This window comes from Triticum dicoccoides, chromosome 6A (assembly GCF_002162155.2).
Source record: "Triticum dicoccoides isolate Atlit2015 ecotype Zavitan chromosome 6A, WEW_v2.0, whole genome shotgun sequence".
Taxonomy (NCBI): Eukaryota; Viridiplantae; Streptophyta; class Magnoliopsida; order Poales; family Poaceae; genus Triticum; species Triticum dicoccoides.
Window position 1 is genome coordinate 489227666 of NC_041390.1, and position 21133 is coordinate 489248798.

Sequence of the window (21133 nt, forward strand, 5' to 3'; positions counted from 1 at the left end):
TCTTGGATATGGCCCTTCTACCCTCGCTACGGTCTAAGTTGGAAGAGTGGTGGCCTATGAGACGCGAGCAGATTCCCAAAGCAAACAGGAAGGGTTTTGATTCCTTTTTTTTAGAACTGATGACAGTGGAAGAGGATCCCAGGGTTTTGATTCCTTTGTTATGATTATCTGTTGGACATTTTGAAAACAGCGCAATGCATGTGTATTTGGGAATGCCAATGTGAGAGACGTATGGGGTACAGTAGATATTATCTTCCAAGAGCAAAAAATATGGGCCCTAGCTGGAGGCACGGGAGTGCCAACTTTTTTTGACTAGTTGACTTAGAGAGTTGGAGTGGAGTGAGCATGGAGCACCGACGTGGGGTGATCGGGCTTTCTGTAATCCCTTATACATTTTTTTCTGCCTTCTATAGCTAAGTTACGTCATTGGCATACTCCCAAAAAAAAGTAACTATTCATCGTAGGAATTTCTTTATAGCACCCATTTTTCTCTCGCTCTTCCCGCAGCAGATCTCTCCCCACTTTCTCAAAGCTTCCCATCCTCTCTCTCCCACCCTCTCGCATTGTCTGTGAAGGCGCTTCGCCGTATCCGTGCTTCATCTAACCCATCTTTTTCTCTCGCTCTCCCTGCACAAGATCCCTCCCCACTTCTTTAAAGCTTCTCGTCCTCTTCCTCCCACCCTCTCGCACCGTCCGTAAAGATGCCTCGCGTATCCGCGCTTCATCTAATCCTACCATTCAAACACCTTTTTGTTGTAACTGAGTTAAAGTATTCAAACAGAACCGAAGATGTCTTCCGTTTCTTGAATCTCTGAGTCAGCGTAGCGACTACCGCTACGTAATCGTGGACTATTCTCCAGCTGTCTCGGTGAGCCGCGCACGCCCCTATTCATAGACAGTCGACCCCACTGCCGTAGTAGCACTGGCCCCGCTTCACGAGACATCTCCAGCGAGTGACCGGCGGGCCAGCGGCGGCCGGCAGCAGCTAAGCTAGGCCGCAAGGCAGGCACCCCCACCCACACAAGTCACACGAAGATACTCCCCATTTCCCGGGACTCTCTCTCCCACCAACTTCCGGATTCCGTTTCCACCCGCCCGCTCCGCTCTCGGCGCATCATTCCTTGCCAGCGGTCCACGCAAATCCCAAATCCCAAACCCCGCGCCGATGGACACGCAGCTCGAGCCCACCCGCGCCGCTCTTATACGCCGCAGCCTGCTCGGGCAGCCGTGATAACGCTCCTTCACCTCCCACGTGCCGATTCTGGTGGCCTTGGCGGCGGGGCGGCGAGATGCTGGGGTCCGGGCTGAATCTGGTGACCACGGTGATCGGCTTCGGGATGAGCGCCACCTTCATCGTCTTCGTCTGCGCACGCCTCATCTGCGGACGCGCCGTGCGGGCCGACGCCGAGGCCGACGTCGCCGCCGCCCGGGCCATGGCTCCGGGCCCCGCGCCCTTCGACTTCGACATCGAGTTCCGCACCGCGGATCTCGATCGCACGGTGAGCCTCTGTCGTTTCCGCAACTGGTAGCGTACTCTATTAGCATCCTGTCATGTGCAGCCGATTGATGTCGGAGTGGAACCGCATCCGATGGAGATCGGCGTGCGCATGTGTTGCTGCCAGCCTACCAAATTTGCGATCGAGACCGTTGGTTGGTATTGGCGTACAACACGCAAAAACTTTGATGTGTGTTGATTCATTAGAGCTAGAAGAAAATAATCTGGCTTTAACAGAGGTTCCGGAGATGCTTGCTTCCTGGAGCCTCCCGTTGGCCGCATTTCTTTTTATGTTTTAGCCTACACGACAAGTTCAATTGTGCAGAATATTTTATATGAACCAGTATGTGAGATAGTCGACTGATCAGTGAAAGTGCTCAAGTACCTCAAATGAATACATGATGAATGGTTCCTTCCTTTAATTTCGTCTAACTGATAAAAAATGAAGTTTAATTCATGTAATTGAAGTTGTACAGATGTATTGCTCGCTCACAACATCAGTGTTGCATGTGCATGCTACTTATTTTTGCATGATTAACATAAGGGGCTTTTATAAGAAATTATAAAATGATCATGCATTTTCTTTTTAAAAATATTACAATGCACCTCAAAGACCAACACGCAACAACTAGGCTAAAAAAAAAGACAACAACAACAACAAAGCCTTTAGTCTCAAACAAGTTGGGGTAGGCTCAAAAGGAAAGAAAAAAATGGCATTGCTAAACCAGGTTGCGGATGTTATTTGGGGGGCCAATTTCTCAATTAACAGTACTAATAGTTCCATTGATTAAAGACCTTAGTATGAGAGGTCTGCTTCTATCTTCCGTGCTACATTTCTTCGAGCTACATTGCTATCTGGCATTTGTTATCCTTAATTCCCTTTAATTCTCACACTGTTTATGTTTCCTTGTTCTTTACCAACTCTTTACATGAAGTTGCAAGCTCACTAACTTGACTAAGCACATTAACTCCGGAAATTTTTGAAGAAAATTACATTGATTTATTTTTCAAAATTTATGCAGTTATTATCAGTCCAATAGTATTACAAAATTATTATTATTATTTATATAATGGAAGCTTTTACCTTTTATTACCCCTGGCCTTTGCATTATATGATGCATACAGCCATAATTATTACATCACTTATTACAAAGTGATCAAACTACGGTCTTGCCAAAAAGAGGGAAAGATCTAAACTACGAACTACAAAATTATTTACTACCATTTCTATGGAATGGTCATTTGCAATGTTAATCTGAACTATGGACAATGTCACCGCCTCAATATTGAAATGTCTTAAATGGTTTGCTTTTATGTCTGATTGGTTTCAGACATCACTTTCTTATGTACGTCTAGATAGGTTGGTCGACAGGTGATTGAACTTCTCTACTTTGAATGTGTTGTATATAAAGTGTATTCTGAATTGCTTGAGAGAAGTTAGAATCGGATTCTTGCCAGCACGGTGTCCTTTGGAATATCAACCTTTACAGTCATGCACTCAGGCTAACTTTTGAGTTGAAATGACTGTACACAAATGCAAATATTTGCCTTTCAAGAACCTATTGACGCACAACGTTTTTTATACGTCTATCATGAAAACTCAAAACATTATATCTATTTTGCTATGGTACTCTAATTTCTCCTCAGTAGAAGTTATGGTGAGTTTAATTTGCGTTGCCAAAATTCCTCGCAATGGTATGCATGGAGCACATTATGCCCCTTCCCACATTTTCGTCCATAGTTCGATGCCTGATAATTAGAGAAAACTGATAATAACATATCCTCTGCACTTATATATAATTGAGGAATTTATTCTAGTTGATTCGTAACTTATGTAATCAGTCAAGCATACCATTCTTTGGCAGACTAAAACCATTTAAGTTCTAATCATGCAGGCACTCTTAGAGAGTAAGATGATCCTCATGTTCCTTAGAGGGCTTTCAGTTAAATATTCTATACTAATCATGGAAATTATGTTTGGGCTTTGTAATCGTATGAGTCAGTATACTGACAGTTATCTGATAGTTTTGAACTTGACACACTTCATTTTCCTTTGTTCAACAGATTCAGAACACCTGCAGTGGATTGGAACCTTTCGTTGTTGCTGCAATTCCAACAATGACGTATAGCTCTGAAGCCTTCCATTCAAAAGATGATGCCCAGTAAGTACACCATATGTTCTAGAGTTAACTTGTTGCAATTTTTTCTGCTTCTGTTTATCTTTTTTGTTCCCTCAAAACATTTGGTGTCAGTTAGCGTGCAGAGAAACACAATGTGTAATAGATGCGCCATACAGCTGGAAAACATTGTTAATTTGTGATGATCCAATGCTCGAACCTTCAAATATTACTAATATTTGATATTAGGTGAGTTATGAGTTGTGAAGCATGTAGTCTAGACAGCTGGTCAAGGGGCTTCAGTTAGAAACTGAAATGCTACAGCTGAATAAAAATGCACCTCTCTGGGCTAGCTATTTTAGTTGACAATTATAAGCTGTTAAGCGTAATATGGACTAGTACTATTATGTTTCTGAGATAAGAATTACAAGAGCTGTTCCTTGTTCTTCTTTTCGTTGTTTTCAACTGCGGAAAGGAAATGAGAAAAGCCTGAACATGAGTCCACCGATATTAATCCAACATGACCCTTTGTGACATCTTAGTAATGAAACTCTTAAATGGATTAAATTATACCATCCTCAGATCGGTAAGTATATTATCATGATTATTTACATATATGTGTACTTGGCTTGAATTATGTACTAGATAGGCATAAGTAGCATTCTTTATTGTCATATTCTTAATTCTTTAAAGTTCAGTTCAAGATTTTTTTTGGTGAAAAGAATAATAGAAAATGACATATGTTTTTCTTCATTTCTTGTCCATATCATTTGCAACTAAACAGTAATATATTCAAGTGATAATTGGGATTCTGTTCCCGCTTGATGATGGTTCTTTATGTATGCTGCGATATGGGTGTATAACGCTCACATACTATTATCCGACTTCCGAATCAAACAAGTAACAGATTTCTTTATTTTTCTTTCTTCTGCAGGTGCTCCATATGTTTGGGTGAATACGACGAGAAAGAGATCCTGCGTATAATGCCCACATGCCGACATAATTTTCATCTTTCCTGTATAGATATATGGTTAGAGAAGCAAACGACCTGCCCAATATGCCGAATCTCGTTGGACTTACCGGGTGGAAAAGCCAGTGCTTCCCCTGCCCGTAGCCTCCCTCAATTATTTGGCCACCCTGAGAGCTCTGCCAGTCGTTCACCGCATTGGATACTTCCCATGCATCGTGATCGTACCGGGGGTAGAGGTAACAGACCGGCCTCACAAGAATCACTAGAAGTGGTCATAACATGAAATGCACTGAGACAAAATCAAGACACGTTGGTCAGGCTATGTTGTTCCTTGGCGGTGCATGGAGGACGTCTGCCATTTGCAGAAATCCTGTGCATCCTTCTTCCATCACAATTCACCACACTTTGGGCGTAGAATTGGAGGCAATTTGTTTGTAGGCCCGGCCTTTAGGCATGCTTTCTATGTCACGGGTTGTAGATTAGGGATTTCCCCATTTCGCTACTTCGTGGCTCTTTGTATGTTCGTTTTGATGAGCATTTGTTGTATATTCCCAAAGGAAATAGTTGTACAGATCAGATGAGGAGCTGCGAAAATATTTGTGTGGCTTCTCTGCTCGTCAGACAAATCGCCAGCGCTTCTGAAATGCACACTGTTTTCCCTACTTTCGAGCTTGGATTGCTCTTCAGCCTTTGGTACTACGTTTGGCGTCCTCGCATTATCTCCGTCCTTGCCGAAATGATGACAATCTAGTCAAAAACAGAGAAACAACGCGCGAAAGTACCTTTCTACTCCCGAGCTTAAATAAGGTCGGTGAACAGTAAAAAAAATCAATTTCTTTTCCGGGAGAAACATTGACAAAAGTTCTAACTGCTTATAAAAATTCGTCATGAAATCACATTCATGTAAGGCGTGGCACAAAAAAACAAATTCAGTGCTCCAAAATGTTTTTGAAAGTAGCATTTTCAGATTATTGATTTTGTTTTTTTTTGCCACGCCTTTGGAATGTGATTTCAAGACGAATTTTTGCAAGCACTTACAACTTTTGTCAATGTTTCACCCAAATTTGTTGGAACTTTTTGAATTTTTTCTGATTTTGTTTTGATTTTACTGTTCACTTGAGCTCAGGTGCAGAAACTCTGAAAAATTGTTGTAAAGATCAGATGAGGAGCTGCGAAAATATTTATGGCTTCTCCACTCGTCAGACCTTTCCGCTTCCGAGCTCAAATGAGCTTTCTTTTAAATCTTCGAATATGAAAGAAACTACCTACGCTTATCTATTTACATATTCTACTAATAAAAGGAATAGATATTCTTGGTCCATCATACGTATTTTACAAAAAAACTTCTGATATTTTTAGTACAAACCGGCACTCCATTAGGAGAGCTCCTCTTCGGTGCCCTCAGCGCCGCTTAGGCTAGAGGGCGCTCAAAGGCGAGCGACAGTGGCCCGGCCCAGCATCGGCTGCGTCAGCAACATGATCAAAAAACAAAAAAAATAATTGCAAGCACTTACAACTTTTGTCGATGTTACACCCAAACTTTGTTTTTGGAATTTTTTTGATTTTTTTTTCTGATTTTATTTCGATTTTACTGTTCACTTGAGCTCGAAATAGGCTTTCGTCCCGCTTTATAAATAAAGCAACGATCCATACAATCCAAGTTCAACAACACTCGACATATCATTGCTGGGGCCACAGCACAATCAAGCCCAAGGAAGCAAAAGAGAAATAGAAAAAAAAAGCCACCTAGTGGCGTCCGCATAGCGGTACTATGAGGAAGAAAGTCAACGCGCCGAAGCCAGGAGCGCATCCATCATCAGGCCAAGTCGGGCGCGATTACTTGAGCTCGGGTGCAGAAACTCTGCGTCTGAGGAAATAGTTGTACAGATCAGATGAGGAGCTGTGAAAATATTTGTGGCTTCTCCGCTCGTCAGACCTTTCCGCTTCCGAGCTCAAATGAGCTCTCTTTTAAATCTTCGAATACGAAAGAAACTAGCTGGTTCCCCCTCCTTGTCGACTGTGGGCCCGGCGGTTAGTCTTGTACCAACAGCAGTGACATCTAATCAACGATGGCGACGACACCTTTTGCTTGTGTATCAACAGCGGTGACTCATGTATACTACTCATCCTTCACTGTGAGCGACTGTAAGGACCCATCATCCTCCATGAATGTTTTTTTTTTTGGTTCAAGCAACCGGTGCGGAGCCGAAATCTTAATCTTATCTCTACTAATTATATATTTGTAAAAATGTTGTGAGAGATTTGTTGCTAAGAGATCCATCGCTTATCTATTTACCTATCTACTACTAAAGAGAATAGATATTCTTGATCCATCATACGTATTTTACAAAAGAACTTATATTTTTAGTACAAACCGGCACTCCATCAGGAGAGCTCCTCTTCGGCGCCCTCAGCGCCGCTTAGGCTAGAGGGTGCTCGAAGGCGAGAGACAGTGGACTGGCCCAGCATCGGCTGCGTCAGCAACATGATCAAGAAACAAAAATTGAAAATGAAGTTTGATTCGAACGCACACGCGAATGTCGACAGGCTTGACGCACTGCCCACTCCACCGCGAGCACTTTCATGTTTTATATACGAACAGAGATCTATTCGACCTTTTCTCAGTCCCAGTATAAATTATTCGGAAAAAGAAAATATATATTTGAAAAAGAATTCACGAACATTAAAAAAGTTCATCGCTTTCGAAAATAAATTCACAAAAATCGAAAAAAGGTTCACCAGTTTTTGAATAAAAGCTCACGAATTTGAAAAATGTTCACCGGATTTAGACAAAAAGTTAATCGACTTGGAGGGAAAAAGTTCATCGAATTTGAAGAAAAATCATTGAATTTGGAAAAAGTTCATCGAATTTGAAAAAAGTTCGTTAGATTTGAAAAAAGTTTGTTCAATTTGAAAAAGTTTGTCGAATTCAAAAAATAGTTCATCGAATATGGAAAAAGTTCATTGAACATTTGAAAAATAGTTCGATCATATTTAAAAAAAGTTCATCGAATTTTATAAAAGTTCATCAATTTGTAGAGTATATGGCAGTGAAGGGGTTTTGGGATCCCAAAATTAAATATGTTTGTATGTACATGCCACTTTTATGTCTACAAGCTATAAAATGATTTCCTATTAATGTTCTATAATTTATTTCCATTTTTGCGTCCGGTGCAATTTTACAATGATCTCCTAGCTAGGACCAGTTAAATTAGCCAAATGAATACACTTGAGCACCTGTTTCATAATTTACTTTGTTGCGACCTCAACTATTTATTATTATTTTAAAACTGGTCCGTGAGAAAATTGCCACTCCCTCGGTTCCTAAAATTATGTCTTTTTAGAGATTTGAATATGGACTACATACCGATGAATATAGACGTATTTTAGAGTGTATGTTACTCATTTTGCTCTATATGTAGTCCATATTAAAATCTCTTAAAGGACTTGTATTTAAGAACAGAGGAAGTAGATAATTTCATATAATTTACTTTATCTTTATTTTTTGGGAAAATAAATTAGTAAGTTGATAAGATACCAGATTGAGATTAATTTATTTACAATGTGCTTGGAAGGAAGATGAGAAGATGTTGATGTTGGCAGTGCCGTTGATGGCGATGGCGGTCATAGGGAGGAGATTGAGAGAATCAATAACCTTTTGGCCCTGCTCGATGTTGTTGTCGCCATAAACATCAACAACATGTACCCTCTCACAAGGCAGCTGATGGAGCATCGAGGCCAGGGTTCGCTCTAAAGAAGAATGCGTTGCTGACTGAGCTATTCAACGACGATGAGAAGGACACCACGATGGGAGGAAAAAAGATGATTACCAACATGGGGGAAGATGATGATGACAAACCCATGTGATTTGCATGAGGATCCTAAGGTATATGTCAATTATAACATATAATTATTTGGATCATTGCTCTCTATGTATACATCATCGAGTTACATTGCAGGTGAACTCAATTATTTTTCTAATTGTTGCGGGCTATCTTTTCTATGCACGCGAATACATGTGAAATATGATATACATTATATGCACAATCGGGAAAAAACTATACATATGAAATTTGATATGCATTGTATTCAAAGGTGTAACCAGAAAAAATAAATCAAAGGCCAGTGGCAATGCATGGGCGTTCTACTAGTTTATATATGGATGCGAGTGAAATCAATAACCGAGTCGAGCACTAATAAGGAGAGGGTAAAGAGGGAGCCGGTGCATCCGAAATTAATGGGGAGAGATCGTGGAATTCGTGAGACATTCATTGAGGAATTAGTGGGAGAAAATGGTCCGATTACATAGGCTAGTTCCCCGATTAGTGGGGGAATTAGTGGCCAAATTGCTAAAGCACATCTAGACGTGCTCTAAGTATTGCACATTTAAGTCCTATGTCATTGATTTTACGCTAAGATTCGTGCTAGTATTTTTTGTTATTTTTCCTCTTTCTTTCTAGTTTGATTGAGTCACTTAGATGTGCAATAACTAGGGAAAATCTGACCTATAAAATTAATTAATGGGAGATGAGGGATTTCTGAAACATGCTTGGTTCACCCCTTGATTAAATGAGTGAATTCGGTGGTGACCGATGAGCTGGTGGAGTGGTGTACCACACGAGTAGCAGCATAATGCTCGTGAAGGGACCTCAAGACGATCATCACTCTATGCTTACGGGAGCTTTGGAAGCACCGGAGTGCCATAGTATTCGATGGAGCAACACCATCACTAGTGCAGGCTTTGTGGGATATTGATCATGAAGGACAAACATGGAGATCAGCGGGTCTATTTAAGGGTGATCTTGACTTCTTTTTTGATGGTTTGAGTATGCGGATTAGCGGCGAGTAGCCCCGTAGTGATATAACATGCTTGTGGAGGTTGTATTTACAACTATGTAAACATGTTGTAAACCTTGTGGAGGTGATTAGTCCCTTTACTGTCCCGGTGAAGGAGCATAAGTGATTCTCATCTTTTTTCTAGAGGTGACCCGGAGTGATCGAACCCACAAGAGGATGATGCCCTTTAAGCATGGGTTTCTAACAAGATTTTGCAAGATAATTAGTTCCTGCTTTTGGCTGGATCGTAAATCAAGATGACACTGAAAACACTTATAATAAAAATAGGCATGGGTATGAGGAGAAATGCATTGGAGCACCTGGATGCCACACACCCCTATATGAAAGTAGAATTAAAAAATATCTGAAAATTTCAAAAATTCTGAAATTTTAGGATACCAAACCTAGGAGCCTGTTGTAGACCCATGTTCATTTTCACGGGGAATGGGTGCTTGTAGTATCCGTTGCACTAGAATTACGATCCGACATATGATACGTCTAACTTTTTTTCTATACATACATTTTTTGTCTTTTTACTGACATTATCACGGGCACTCATTCCCGACGGAAGTGAGCATGAGTGTACAACAAGAACCCATGTTTCATATCCCAAAATTTCAGAATTTTAGAAAATTCCTAATATATTTTTAATGCTATATTCGTATAGGGGTGTGTGGCACCCGATAGACACAAATCCTCTTCCTAGGTATGAGGTCTTATGTTTACAATCATATATTTGTGTTGGGACCATCATGATCTTAATTTGTGCCCTTGAAGTCATCCATAGAGATGTGGTTGTTGCGTATCGAAGTGGGGGATGTGTCCAAATTACATCTTGACCAACGGCATCCTGCATCAAGAGTTGTCCAACCGAAGGCCCTATCCGTCGTGCGGAGTTGCCCTGGTAATTAAGACAACAATAATCAAACAAAAGCATTTGGCGTTTAATGAATACACCTCTTGAATGCCAAGAGATAGGATTCGTGTTACCGCACTAAAATTTTCTATCGTTGGTGTTCATACTAACACTTCATAATCTCTCCGCCCTTAGGCTCTTCATAGCTCGCTCTCCATTACCCTGTGTACTTGCAGGGATGAAGAACGCTACACATATGGGACGTTTGATTCAAAGTACTTCCGTCGACCCCTCCAAATAATACATTGGGTTATAAGACATTGCCTCAACCCACGACCTTACTGAAGTACTCACACAAGGAGATCAGGTCACACGAAGAACTCATCGAAGAATGAAGATTGATTGATTGATACTATGTCTTAAAATGGATATCGTATGTGATATAAGATTATGAAAGTGCAACTATCCCTGGGTGGTTTTGGTAATTTCTAACAACATATAGCTCATTGAGCTAACATTATTCCAAGATTAATATTTCAGGAAAAGCTCAATGAATGGCATGGCATGGATGAGGAAAGTGGATCCCTTAAAAATTCTAAGGACAAAAAGTTTGGCTCAAGCTTGAAGCTCAAGACTCTACATTTTATATTTTAGTGATCCAAGATCACATTGAGTCTATAGGAAAAAGCTAATACTATCAAGAGGGGATGAGGTGTTGCTTAATGGCTTGCTTGCTCAAAATGCTTACTGATATGCTCCAAAATCCTCAACTACCTTCCCACATCCACATATGACCTAAACCAAAAGTCAAACTTGGCCCCACCGATTCTTTCTATTCGGCGCCACCGAGTTTCAAATGTCATAGCCACTGCCACAAACCCTAGGAAAATCGGTTTCACCGATAGGGATCTCGGTCTCATCGAGATGGGATTGTAATCTCTCTGTTTCCCTTCGTAACGTTTCGGTCTTACCGAGATGAGCGATTGGTCCCACCGAGATTGCAATGTAAACTCTCTGTTTCCCTTTTGTAACATTTCGGTCTCACCGAGATGAGCGAATCGGTCCCACCGAGTTTACCTGACCAACTCTCTGGTTAGCTTATTACCAAAATCGGTCCCACCGAGTTTGTGTAATCGGTCACACCGAGATTACGTTATGCCCTAACCCTAACCATATCGGTCCTACCGAGTTGCATCTCAGTCCCACCGAAAATCCTAACGGTCACTAGGTTTGCTGAATCGGTCCGACCGAGTTTAACCATTCGGTCCCACCGAGTTTGGCAAATTGTGTGTAACGGTTAGATTTTGTGTGGAGGCTATATATACCCCTCCACCCACTCTTCATTCGTGGAGAGAGCCATCAGAACATACCTACACTTCCAATACACATTTTCTGAGAGAGAACCACCTACACTTGTGTTGAGGTCAAGATATTCCATTCCAACCATATGAATCTTGATCTGTAGCCTTCCCCAAGTTGCTTTCCACTCAAATATTCTTTCCACCAAATCCAAATCCTGTGAGAGAGAGTCGAGTGTTGGGGAGACTATCATTTGAAGCACAAGAGCAAGGAGTTCATCATCAACACACCATTTGTTACTTCTTGGAGAGTGGTGTCTCCTAGATTGGCTAGGTGTCACTTGGGAGCCTCCGACAAGATTGTGGAGTTGAACCAAGGAGTTTGTAAGGGCAAGGAGATCGCCTACTTCGTGAAGTTCTACCGCTAGTGAGGCAAGTCCTTCATGGGCGACAGCCGTGATGGAATAGACAAGGTTGCTTCTTTGTGGACCCTTCGTGGGTGGAGCCCTCCGTGGACTCGCGCAACCGTTACCCTCCGTGGGTTGAAGTCTCCATCAACGTGGATGTACGATAGCACCACCTATCAGAACCACGACAAAAACATCTGTGTCTCCAATTGCGTTTGAATCCTCCAAACCCTTCCCTTTACATTCTTGCAAGTTGCATGCTTTACTTTCTGCTGCTCATATACTCTTTTGCATGCTTGCTTGAATTGTGTGGAGATTGCTTGACTTGTGCTAAGATAGCTAAAATCTGCCAAGAATTAAAATTGGGAAAAGGCTAGATTTTTATTTGGTCAAGTAGTCTAATCACCCCCCCTCTAGACATACTTTCGATCCTACAGATTACAAGTATGGCTAGATGGCTGAGAATTGTGGTGGTGATGAAGATTGTGGCTATGGAGATGGGAAATGGCGGCTGCTAGTGATGGAGATGGCTTCTATGAAGATGATGATGTGTGGTTTGTTCTGCGATCTTATGTTGCTCATTTGGCGTTAGGCCCTTTATAAAGGTTGTTCAGGTGGATCAGACACCTCGGTTTGGCACATCATATGACCATCCATATGAGAAAGGATGGTCATATGGAAGACTGTCTTTTGCTATGCTTCCTCTGGTGCGCCTCCTGCTTGATTTCCTCTATCTCTACTTTACTCCATTCCATGTATTGGCTTGATTTCGTCCATAAATAGCCTATTTTCGTGGAAACAAAATAAATATCGAATATTTGGAAACCTTTGCATTCATTAGCCATTAGTGGCAATATCAGAGCGAATATCTCAGTTTTAATGAAATATTTTGGTTTAAACTCGGGTTGAGGAGTGTAAAAATAACACTCATCAAGAGGCTTTCTTCACCCCTTTCTCCTATAATATATGATATGCACACTCGTGCATATTTTAGAAAATAAATAAATGAGTGAATTAAATAATGGGAAAGAGGATTCGTGAGACATGCCCCCATTTTATTCGTGAGACATGATGAAGGATTCGAACCAGTGATGTGTAATCTGTCACTGAACGATACTTGATTTCCGCATATCATACTGACTAAACTTAGAATTATATTGTTGATGTGTTAGTTCTCATGCAACTTGTTGAGAAAATATACACATTGATTATTCAATTTTTCTTATGATTCGTAGGTTTTTTCTTCATATTATCAATAAAACACATATAATTTCCCACAAAAAGATAACACATATAACCTATAAACTCAATTTTTTTGACAAAAAATTGCAGGTGTCTGTGGTCCCACTTCATCACGTTGGACGTCAAGGAGATTGTGGTGTAGGAGCTCGAGACGGGCACATGTTTCAACTACGGCCGGGGCTCCGCCCATTCGTGCTGACACCACCGAGATAGAGGCAACATCATGGATGACTATGGACGGCTTATCTGCCGCCAGGAACCCCATCTTGCTCCCTCTGCTAATCGCATACCTTGGGTCAAGATCTTATGTGCGCTCAAAAAGGTTTCAGGTTTTGCGTGGAAATTGGAATGTCATTAACTGCTCACATTATTACAAGCGCTTTGTATTAATTTCATAACTTCCAATGGACATGAGAACAAATTCACAGCCACTAGGCCATGTGTTGTCTACGTACTGCAACCTTACCATGGATAGCACATTTTTTTACTATGATGAATCTAAACAAGGTTTATCATCCTGTCTCCTTCCATGAGGGCCTTGACTTCCTTCACTAACTAAAACTTCCATTAACATTATACATACTATTTAATTGTCTATTGACTATTTGACTACATTATCATCTAATTCATGATAATCGTTGTTTGCTCCAGACATTGCATGCATGAAGATTAAATGAGTTAGCGGCAGCGCACTAATGGCTCATGTCTGCGTCAGTATTTCCTCGAATGATGCAGTACAACTATGATAGGCATTTCCCTCAGTGATGAAACCAAGGTTATCGAACTAGTAGGAGAACAAAGCAACACTATGTAAATGATACTTGCACACAAAGAACAAATACTTGCAACCCGACGCATAAGAGGGGTTGTCAATCCCTCTCAGGTAAAAGATAGATTGGTTTGTAGTACATTGGATAAATAGATCCCACGGAAACCCAAAATAAAATAAATAACAAAAAATTGCAGCAAGGTATTTTTGGGTTTTTGAAACAATAGATCTGAAAGCAAAAGCAAATAAAAATAGATCTCAAAGTAAATATGATAAAGAATAGACTCGGGGGCCGTAGATTTCACTAGTGGCTTCTCTCAAGAAAAATAGCATAGGGCGGGTAAACAAATTACTATTGGGCAATTGATAGAACTTCAAATAATTATGACGATATCCAGGAAATGATCATTATATAGGCATCACGTCCAAGATTAGTATACCGACTCTTGTCTGCATCTACTACTATTACTCCACACATCGACTGCTATCCAGCATGCATCTAGTGTATTAAGTTCATGGAAAAATGGAGTAATGCAATAAGAACGATGACATGATGTAGACAAGATCTATTCATGTAGGAATGGACCCAATCTTGTTATCCTTAATGGCAATGATCAATACGTGTCTTGCTACCCCTTCTGTCAGTGGGAAAGAACACCGCACGACCAAACCCATCACAAAGCACCTCTTCCCATGGCAAGACAAATCGATCTAGTCGGCCTAACTAAACCAAAGATTTAAAGAAGAAATATGAGGCTATAAGTAATCATGCATATAAGAGATCAAAAACTCAAATAACTTTCATTGATAAAATAGATCTGATCATAAACTCAAAGTTCATCGGATCCCAACAAACACACTGCAAAAAGAGTTACATCAAATATATCTCCAAGAGACCATTGTATTGAGAATCAAAAGAGAGAGAGGAAGCCATCTAGCTACTAACTACGGACATGTAGGTCTATAATGAACTACTCACACATCATCAGAGAGGCACTAATGAGGATGATGAACCCCTCCATGATGGTGTCTAGATTGGATCTGGTGGTTCTGGAACTTGCGGCGGCTGGAATTGTGTTTCGTCGACTCCCCTAGGGTTTTTGGATTTTTGGGGTATTTATAGAGCAAAGAGGCGGTGCGGGAGGCAGCCGAGGTGGGCACAATCCACCAGGGTGTGCCTGGGCCCCCAGGCATGCCCAGGTGGGTTGTGCTCCCCTCGGAGCTCCCCTCTGGTACTTCTTTGGCCCAACAAGTGTCTTCTGGTCCAAAAAAATCTCCAAAAAGTTTTGCTACATTTGGACTCCATTTGGTAATGATTTTTTGTGAAGTAAGAAACAAGCAAAAAACAACAACTGGCACTGGGCACTATGTCAATAGGTTAGCCCCAAAAGGTGATATAAAGTTGCTATAAAATGATTGTAAAACATCCAAGAATGATAATATAACAACATGGAACAATAAAAAATTATAGATACGTTGGAGACGTATCAACATCCCCAAGCTTAATTCCTACTCATCCTCGAGTAGGTAAATGATAAAAACAAATTTTTTGATGTGGAATGTTGCCTAACATGTTCATCACATATTCTTTTCTTTTGTAGCATGGACATATGGACTTTACTATCGTTCAAAGCAATAGTCTAGTTTTGACATGAAGATTTCAATACTCAAGCATATCAACAAGCAACCATGTCTTTCAAAATATCAACACTAATGCAAGTGATCCCTAGCCCATCATGCTCAATCATTGATCCATTCATGAAACACTCGCATATTAGCTAGACCCAATGCTCAAGTACGATCATAGTGCCCCTTAGTTGGTGCTTTATAAGAGAATATGGAGACTCAAATAAAAATAAAAATTGCATAACATAGAAAAGAAAGTCCCTTCACAGAGGGAAGTAGGGATTTGTAGAGGTGCCAGAGCTCAAAGAGAAAAAAAATAGAGATAAAACATTTTAGGTGGCATGCTTTTCCTGTCAACGAAAACGATCAAGTTGTTCCCAATACTTTCCATGCTAGATATATAATAGGTGGTTCTCAAACAGAAAATAAAGTTTATTCCTTTTTCCACCATACTTTCACCTTCCACGGCTAGCCGTATCCATGGGTGCCGTACATACCAACACTTTCCAAGGAATTTATATTTGACAACATAAAGTGAATTCATTTTTCATTTCGGGACTGGGAATCCCTAATACATGTGCCGTCTCGTGCAATGACAAGTTAATAAACACTCATCTTGAGAATAACACATATAGCATGGAAAAATATCAGCCACTCCCTACTGTTTCATGAGCGGTACGAGCACACAAAAAGGAATTTATTTTGAAAATTAGAGATGTCACATACAAATTTTCTTAGAACGGCACGAGAATACCACATATAGGTAGGTATGGTGGACTCATATGGCAAAACTAGGTTTAAGGATTTTGGATGCACAAGTAGTATTCCTACTTAGTACAAGTGAAGGGTAGCAAAAAGATTGAGAAGCATCCAACCAAGAAACGAAAAATCACATAAGCCAGCATTAAACATAACTAACACCAAATAATGCACCACAAGTAGGATGTAATTTCATTGCATAACTATTGACTTTCGTGCTTGCATAGGGAATCACAAACTTTAACACCAATATTCTTACTAAAGCATAATTACTCACCAACATGACTCACATATCACTATCACCATATCGCAAAACTATTACAAGGAATCAAGTTTATTTTGTCCAATGATCTTCATGAAAGTTTTTATTATATCCCTCTTGAATATCTATCACCTTGGGACTAATTTCATATGTTGCTTTTGATAAGCTCAAACAAATTTAAGTGAAGAACATGAGCATAAAGAACGAGTACATCTTAGCTGCAGTTAAGCCGGGAATGAAGATCAAAAGGCCAGGAGGAAGACAACCAATGTCTAAGGCCAGAGCATCCTCCCAAGCATCTTTGGAATCTCAACCCAAAGAGCCTGCTGCAGAAGGAAAGAAAAGGAAGGAAAGGGTCAAGAAGACCATGGCCAGAGTGATTGGAAAGGCTTCCATGATGGAAGAAGAAGAGGAAGAAGAGGTTGCTGCACCAGCACCCAAGGCACATAAGCTTATGGGTGATGCTATCAGGACAGGGGCTGCATCATCAAAGCCCAAAGAAGCACCCAAAGCTGCCTCCAAGCCCAAGACTGCACCAAAGAGAAATACCAGAAACATACCAGCTGCTGAGAAGAACAAGGCCCCAGTGCCTGAGACTATTGCTGAAGAAGAAGATGAAGAGCATGTTCTGAGAAAATTGAAGCCAAAAATTCCAGACCACAATGATGCTCATCCTGTGGCTGAGAACATGAAGATCAGGAGAGACTCAGGACTGAGGAAATGGAGAGAGTCAGATCCATATGCCACCAGGAGAAGGACTACTGTTGATTACAGGTTCCACACAAAGGAACAGCAGGATTTCTATGAGACAGTGCTGCTGGACAAGAAACCTATAGTGTGTGATATGAGGTGGGTCAACTGGACCTACATGAAGGAAAATGAGGAACACTATCCTGGTGTGTTTGACAGCTTCAGTGCTTGTGGAGTTGCAGACTTTGTTGGGCAGAAGCTCACAAAGTGGAATGAGGAGCTCATAATGCAATTCTACTCCACAGCACACTTCTATCCAGATGGCAGGATAGTATGGATGTTTGAAGGTACAAGGTACCACTCAACTGTTGAGGAATGGGAAAATCTGTTCAATGCTCCTAAGGAAGAAGAAGATGACTTGGATGTCTATGCCAAGAAGAAGATGGATCACAACTCTATGGCAAATATGTACAAGAGATTCCTGAAGATGATCTTGAGACTCACCAGTTTGGGTCAGTAAAACACTTGTTGTCAGGGCTGCCTACAATCAATTGGATCCTTAGGCACACTCTCTTGCCCAAGTCTGGTGATCACAGAATGATCAGAGGCCATGCAAGTAACTTGCTACATATATTTGATGTGCCACAGAAGTTCAAGGTCATGAGCCTTATAGTCGAGACTATCAAGAGGACTGCAGCTGACCAGAAAAGAAGTTGTGGATATGCCCCATAGATCCAGGAGTTGATAAACTCAAAGATGGGCACAGGCACATACTTGTTGGATAAGGAACACTTGCCTATCTATCCTGACTTCAAGGACAACCAAGTTGTGATGAATGAAGATGAACCCTCCTCAGTGCAAGCACAAGCAAAGAAGGAGAAGGCAAAGAAAGAGAAAGCTGCCAAGATGCCAACTCAAGAGGAGGCATCTGAGTACTTTTTGAAAAGCAAGCAGGACCAGCTTGGTTAATTGATAGCATCATCTCTGAGGATTGAGAAGGGGTTGGCCACCCTAACTCAAAACTAGGAGAGCCTGGAAAGAATCGTGGAACAAAAATTCTATGATTTAGATGTCAAAGTAACCGAGATTCAGTCTGTTGTGGAGCAGCTACAGGATGACATGCAGGAGAGGAAGGGCAAGACAACCCCTGATGCATTTGCCAGAGTGCCTCGAGCTCAGAGATTTGTTGAAGTGCATGTACCAGACACTAGAGCCACTTCATATGCACCAGCTACAGCTTCAGTGCCACCAGCTCCAGCACCTACCCCATCAGCTCCGTCTACTTCGACTGAAGCCTTCGTTCTTGGAGTTCTCCGGACACCACCACCTGAAGACCAAGCCTGAGAGACGTTCTAGTGCTATGCATTTTCTGTGAACTTTTTGGTAATTTGTTGCCAAAGGGGGATAAAAATGTATAGATCATAGGCTTCGAGAGAGAGCGTTGCTTTTTGTTCTCTCTTGCTTTGGTGGTTGAACTTTTTTTATCTTTTGATTGCTTGAGATACTATGCTATTATCTGTGAGACATTGATGATCATGTGGTTGATCATAAGCTACACTTATGCTTGTTAGATGATATTATCTTACTTATCCTTATATGATCATTCACTTGCTTGGTGATGAGTGCATGTATTTAATTCTTATCATTTTGAGCGCTCCACCAAGATGTATGTGACATGGAAGAGTACCCCATGATCCTAACTCATTGTGCATTTGCAGTCCAAAGCAAATCTTAAGATATGCACAAATTTAGGGGGAGCTCTTGCTTTTCACATACTTCTCAAAGCGACGATATCTTTCACTCTTATTATCATTTGTCGAAGCTTTGATTTATATGTTGTCATCAATTACCAAAAGGGGGGAGATTGAAAGTGCAACAATCCCTGGGTGGTTTTGGTAATTCCTAACAACATATAGCTCATTGAGCTAACATTATTCCAAGATTAATATTTCAGGAAAAGCTCAATGAATGGCATGGCATGGATGAGGAAAGTGGATCCCTCAAAATTCTAAGGACAAAAAGTTTGGCTCAAGCTTCAAGATCAAGACTCTACATTTTATATTTTAGTGATCCAAGATCACATTGAGTCTATAGGAAAAGCCAATACTATTAAGGAGGGATGAGGTGTTGCTTAATGGCTTGCTTGCTCAAAGTGCTTAGTGATATGCTCCAAAACCCTCAACTACCTTCCCACATCCACATATGACCTAAACCAAAAGTCAAACTCGGCCCCACCGATTATATCTATCCGGCGCCACCGAGTTTCAAATGTCATAGCCACTTCCACAAACCCTAGGCAAATCGGTTTCACCGATAGGGATCTCGGTCTCACCGAGATGGGATTGTAATCTCTCTGTTTCCCTTCATAACGTTTCGGTCTTACCGAGATGAGCGATCGGTCCCACCGAGATTGCAATGTAAACTCTCTGTTTCCCTTTTGTAACATTCCGGTCTCACCGAGATGAGCGAATCGGTCCCACCGAGTTTACCTGACCAACTCTCTGGTGAGCTTATTACCAAAATCGGTCCCACCGAGTTTGTGTAATCGGTCACACCGAGATTACGTTATGCCCTATCCCTAACCATATCGGTTCTACCGAGTTGCATCTCAGTCCCATCGAAAACCCTAACGGTCACTAGGTTTGCTGAATCGGTCCGACCGAGTTTAACCATTCGGTCCCACTGAGTTTGGCAAATTGTGTGTAAGGGTTAGATTCTGTGTGGAGGCTATATATACCCCTCCACCCACTCTTCATTAGAAGAGAGAGCCATCAAAACATACCTACACATCCAAAACACATTTTCTGAGAAAGAACCACCTACACTTGTGTTGAGGTCAAGATATTCCATTCCAACCATATGAATCTTGATCTCTAGCCTTCCCCAAGTTGCTTTCCACTCAAATCTTCTTTCCACCAAATCCAAATCCTGTGAGAGAGAGTTGAGTGATGGGGAGACTATCATTTGAAGCACAAGAGCAAGGAGTTCATCATCAACACACCATTTGTTACTTCTTGGAGAGTGGTGTCTCCTAGATTGGCTAGGTGTCACTTGGGAGCCTCCGACAAGATTGTGGAGTTGAACCAAGGAGTTTGTAAGGGCAAGGAGATCGCCTACTTCGTGAAGATCTACCGCTAGTGAGGCAAGTCCTTCGTGGGCGACGGCCGTGATGGAATAGACAAGGTTGCTTCTTTGTGGACCCTTCGTGGGTGGAGCCCTCCGTGGACTCGCGCAACCGTTACCCTCCATGGGTTGAAGTCTCCATCAACGTGGATGTACGATAGCACCACCTATCAGAACCACGACAAAAACATCTGTGTCTCCAATTGCATTTGAATCCTCCAAACCCTTCCCTTTACATTCTTGCAAGTTGCATGCTTTACTTTCTGCTGCTCATATACTCTTTTGCATGCTTGCTTGAATTGTGTGGAGATTGCTTGACTTGTGCTAAGATAGCTAAAATCTGCCAAGAATTAAAATTGGGAAAAAGCTAGATTTTTATTTGGTCAAGTAGTCTAATCACCCCCCTCTAGACATACTTTCGATCCTACAGATTACAAGTATGGCTAGATGGCTGAGAATTGTGGTGGTGATGAAGATTGTGGCTATGGAGATGGGAAATGGCGGCTGCTAGGGTTGATGGAGATGGCTTCTATGAAGATGATGATGTGTGGTTTGTTCTGCGATCTTATGTTGCTCATTTGGCGTTAGGCCCTTTATAAAGGTTGTTCAGGTGGATCAGACACCTCGGTTTGGCACATCATATGACCATCCATATGAGCAAGGATGGTCATATGGAAGACTGT

At 41.4% G+C, this 21133-nt stretch overlaps 1 protein-coding gene across 1 annotated transcript; it reads left to right on the forward strand.

Annotated features, from left to right (window-relative positions):
• Positions 1-1024: 1024 nt before the first annotated feature.
• LOC119317419 (RING-H2 finger protein ATL73-like) lies at positions 1025-5244 on the forward strand. Its single transcript, XM_037591869.1, has 3 exons — positions 1025-1499; positions 3560-3657; positions 4547-5244. Exons 1-3 carry the CDS (start codon positions 1290-1292, stop codon positions 4863-4865), a joined length of 627 nt encoding a protein of 208 aa, XP_037447766.1. The 5' UTR covers positions 1025-1289; the 3' UTR covers positions 4866-5244.
• Positions 5245-21133: the final 15889 nt, after the last annotated feature.